At 54.1% G+C, this 4,246-nt stretch overlaps 1 protein-coding gene across 1 annotated transcript; it reads right to left on the reverse strand.

The window, feature by feature from the left end:
• Window positions 1-444: 444 nt before the first annotated feature.
• Window positions 445-1,764, reverse strand: SLC39A3 (solute carrier family 39 (zinc transporter), member 3). Its single transcript, XM_010194883.1, has 2 exons — window positions 1,552-1,764; window positions 445-1,185 (listed from the first exon to the last, which is right to left on the reverse strand). The coding sequence occupies exons 1-2, from the start codon at window positions 1,756-1,758 to the stop codon at window positions 445-447; spliced, it is 948 nt and encodes a 315-aa protein (XP_010193185.1). The 5' UTR covers window positions 1,759-1,764.
• Between the last annotated feature and the right edge of the window lie 2,482 nt (window positions 1,765-4,246).

Here is a 4,246-nt window from a genome sequence, read left to right on the forward strand (position 1 = left end):
GTTTATTTCTGGTTTTGTTTCTCACCTCCTCAGAACCTGAGAGCAAAGGGAGCAGACTCAGTATCTGCAAGGGGTGCAAGGGGAAGGAGGAAGGGGGCAGCCGTGCTCACCCCCAGGAAGCCACGCGTGTGGCGAGCTCTGGAGGCAGCGCTAGAGCCAGACTCCTGACGTTTGTGCCTAATCTCCACACCAGCTGCTCCACCCGCAGATCCAACGGGCAGGGACAATGCCTTGTGCCACCTATGCTGGACACTCCTCGTTTTTATCTCCCTCTGCCCACAGAGAAGGGAATTCTCCTTCTTCAGGTAAATACGGAAATATCGGCTGGGCTGTGGTGTTTCCCTTGGCCGCTGAGCTCGCGTCCCCCTTGGCTGAAGAGGGGGCTCATCAGCGGCACTGTTTGCAAGGGGAGGAGGCGATGTTTGCTTCCCGTTGCTCCTGCATTCACCACTTCAAGAAAACCAGCCCCGCCAGGGCTGTGTAGCCCAGCACCAGGAAGAGAACCTTCAGGAGACGGTCGCTCTTGTCTTCCAGCTCCTTGGCAAGGATCTCAAAGAAGGTGATGAACAAGAAAGTGCCACTGGCGATGCCTTGCAGGAGCAGGGATGTGATGCTGCTGGCCGCATTTTGGGCGCTCTCGATCCCCATCCCGATGCTAATGCCCAGAGGGATCATCAGGCTCACCGCCACGGCCACCTTCACAGCATCCTTCAGCGGCAGCGAGGCCTTGGCCATGCTGATGCCCAGCGCCACCGCCACAAGTGTCTCATGAATGGCGACGCCTAGGAACAAGCTCACGACTTTGCCGCCCTCCTCCTGCAGGCCCAGGGCCAGCCCCTCGAAGACGGAGTGCGTGCACAGAGCGAACACCAGCCCGAGGAGCCGCAAGGGGCCGGCGCGGGACAGCTCGTGGATGTTGAGGCCGTGGCCGTGGGAGTGGTGGCCGTGGTCGCTGTACAACGTGCGCCCTCGGGACGAGGCGATGAAGGGACTCTCATATTCGGAGTCGCTCCCGACGTCCGAACCGGCGTTGAAGGTCTCCAGGTCAATGAAGGAGGGCTTTTCCTTCTGGAAGGTCAGGACAAGCTGCTCCACAAAGACCGTCACAAAGAAGCCAACCATCATGATGGTCTCGGCCACCGGGTAGTCCGTGGTCACGTTCCCCTGCTTGAGAACTTCATCGAGCTGCAACGAAGCAAACAATCCACAGTGAATCAACCACCACAGTCCCTCTGAAGGGAAATATTGCTATTGCATTCACACAACTCTAAGCAGACGCTAAACTGATCTGTGATGCTTTAATACCCTTGTACACATGCCTCAGCATGAGTCAAGGAGCCCGTTTCCCTTCCGGTGGAAGGTTCATGGCTGTCCAAAGGTGTTTTGAACACAGGCTGGATGGCAGCAGCTTGAGCCTCACGCAATGCTCAGGCAACGCTCAGCCTCTTTCTGCACCAAAAAATCTCCAGTTGAGGAAGGAGGAAGATGTTCCCTAACATAATCAGCAGCACAGGTTCATTAAAACCACCCGAAAGGCTGGTAAGCGGTTACCTTTCCTCTCACAGCAGGCAGCAAGGCGTTGAAGCAGGTGGCCAGGAAGACTCCTCCTCCGAAAGAATTGCAGAGGGCCAGGACCTTCTTGGAGCGATGAGCTTTTTCGTAATCAGCGTCAATTATCTTGACGGGGAGGAGGGAGCCAGCCAGCATGAGAACACAGATGCCCAGCAGACACAGCACTTTGGCCACCACGATCCTCATCCTGCTTCCCAGCGAGCACTCCCTGCCAGGTCCCTGATGGCGTGGGTCCCGCAGATGCTGTTAGAGCGAGGACATCAGCAGAGACCTCAAGGGAAAGGCGCTCCTGGGCTCGGTAGCTGTGGATGGAAGTAAAACAAGAGAGATTTTCCTATATAAGCAGATACTGCACACAACAGCACCTCGTATCCCAAAATGTGTGCCAGCCTCTGTATAGAAATCACCTTAAAACCCCTGAGGCAACGGGTGGAGACGACAGCAGCAGCACCTCACACCCAACAGGCAGAGAAGAGGAAACTTAACTGCAGCAAACAGTAACTTAAAAACCCTGTAAGAACTGCACTGGCCACGCAGAACTGGCACAGCCTGAGTTTTTAGAGGTTTAATTTCAAACACCTACACAGCGACGGACACAAAACACTCCACCTTGCAGTAAGATCCACCTGCGTCCAGCCAAACACTCATGTCTGTGGTTTTTAACCACGAGAAGATGGACTTGAGCTGGTGGTGGTTGTCACCCAGAAGTGAACTTAAAGATCGCCTTTCAACATTCACACAGGTTTTTTTGGTCCTGCCCTTGAAATGGGACTACCAGACTCACTTGGTTTCCGGAGCCCCCGTCACCGCCTCGCTCGGGTGGCCCAAAGCCCCTGCAGTTGGTCCTTCGCTCCGTACCAGCAGTCAGTGGAAGTTTCGATTGCGGATCGATACAAACGTCTCTAAAGGGAAACCCTATGGAGAAATTCACCGCAAGGCTCACCATTGTCAGTGGGGTCCAACAAAAGAGGAGGCAGAGCCTGTTTCATACAAAACGCCAAGATTTGAGCTGCCTAGGTCACAAAAATTGACTCAATCTGCAACGCCAAAGCCTTCCCCTCCGGGGTACGTGCACTGGCAGCAAAACTTGTCTTCCTGAAATCACGTTACAAAATAAGAATGCTATTTATAAAATCTATCTCTAAAAATACATCAACGTGAACAGGTCCCGCTGCTGCTGCTCGTTCCTGCAGCAGGATCTCGCTCACCGCTCGCACCCCGTTGACTCTTGAAGGAAAATCAACAGCACCTCAGAAGGTTCCCATGCAGCTCCCCCAGGGAAGAGCCGCCAGACAGCCCCGAGCACTGACGAGACGCTCCAGCGTGCGTCAGGGTAACGAACTAACACCGCACGCTACGCCGATACCCCCATCTGTGACAGACAAGGTAAATAATTGGCTACCTGTTTGTTGGAGCAGCAAATGAATTCTAATACAGAAGATTCCTGGGGCTAAAGTCTCCCTTGAGGGCTGCCAGCATGAATCACTGTCACCGTTTCTGCGCAGCAGGCTGCATGAATGGCACTTGGATTAAAAGGAAAGTGGGAGACTGAAGGAGTTGAAAGCCTGTTTCTGAGTTTGCAGTTCAAACAGGAGAGAACAGAGCAAGGGCCCGTGGCGGCTGGGCCATCTGCAGCAGGTCTGTGTGAAGCGATGTTCATCAGAAAACTGTGCTCAGTGACGCCGATCGACTTGCTCCCGGTTACCCCCGCAGACGATGCAGATCTAAATGAGCCCAGAGCCTGAAATGTCGGTGTACGCTGACAGGGCTGGCGCAGCAGCAGCCTGTCATGGCAGCCTTGTCAGCGCCGTGCTGACACAGCTAACGAGTCACCCTGCCTTCGTACGGCGCGCGCTGCCGTCTCAGCGTCAACGAACGACAGAGATTTCACCTCGCGCAGTGACGGCGCGTCGCTAGGCTGAGCTTCTCAATCGAGCTAACTCAGAAAACGACGGCAGCAACAGCGCTTTGGGATCACGAGAGCCTGCCACTGCACCCGCTGGTGCGAAGGCACCACCCCCACCTGCTGTGTCAGGCACACAGACAGCTCCCAGGACAGAGAGGAAGAAAAACCCCTCCTTTTCCCAGGATTCACACCTCCTCAGGAACACCCCTGGCCTACACTCAGAAATTCAGCACCCCCCTAAGCTGTTTTTTCCCCCTTTATTTCTTTTTTTTAACCCAGCAACAGCCCCCAACAAAGCACAAAGCCTTGAGCAGGTGGAGAAAGCAGTTTAGTGAAAAAGGAAGCGAGAAAGACAAGAAATACCTTGCGTTTAGCCCTGACAGCTCAGTGCTCAGGAGCCGGCACCGCTGACATCTGGGTTCTTACACCAGCCTGAAAACTTCTGTAACAGAATTAACTCTGGACAGGTGTGGCTTGGCTTACCGGTCTGTAAGAGAGCATTTAAGCAATTAAAAATATTATATAAATTAGTTAGTCCTTTATAGGAAAACAGAAAATAAGAGGGTTTCCTTACACCTAATCCTTGAAATCTCAGTTTTTCTGTTAAAAACAAAGGCAAAGCCCCCAGCAGGCTGGCACAGGGGCGGCAGCACGATGCCGGCGTCCCCCAGCAAGTCCAGCTGCACGAAACGGTGCTGGTGATCCCGGGGAGGGGACGTTGGGTTAGGGGGATCCTCCCAGACCGGGCCTAAAGCAGCTTGAGCACCC

The sequence above is a fragment of the Mesitornis unicolor genome, unplaced genomic scaffold (genome assembly GCF_000695765.1).
Source record: "Mesitornis unicolor isolate BGI_N332 unplaced genomic scaffold, ASM69576v1 scaffold28551, whole genome shotgun sequence".
NCBI lineage: Eukaryota > Metazoa > Chordata > Aves > Mesitornithiformes > Mesitornithidae > Mesitornis > Mesitornis unicolor.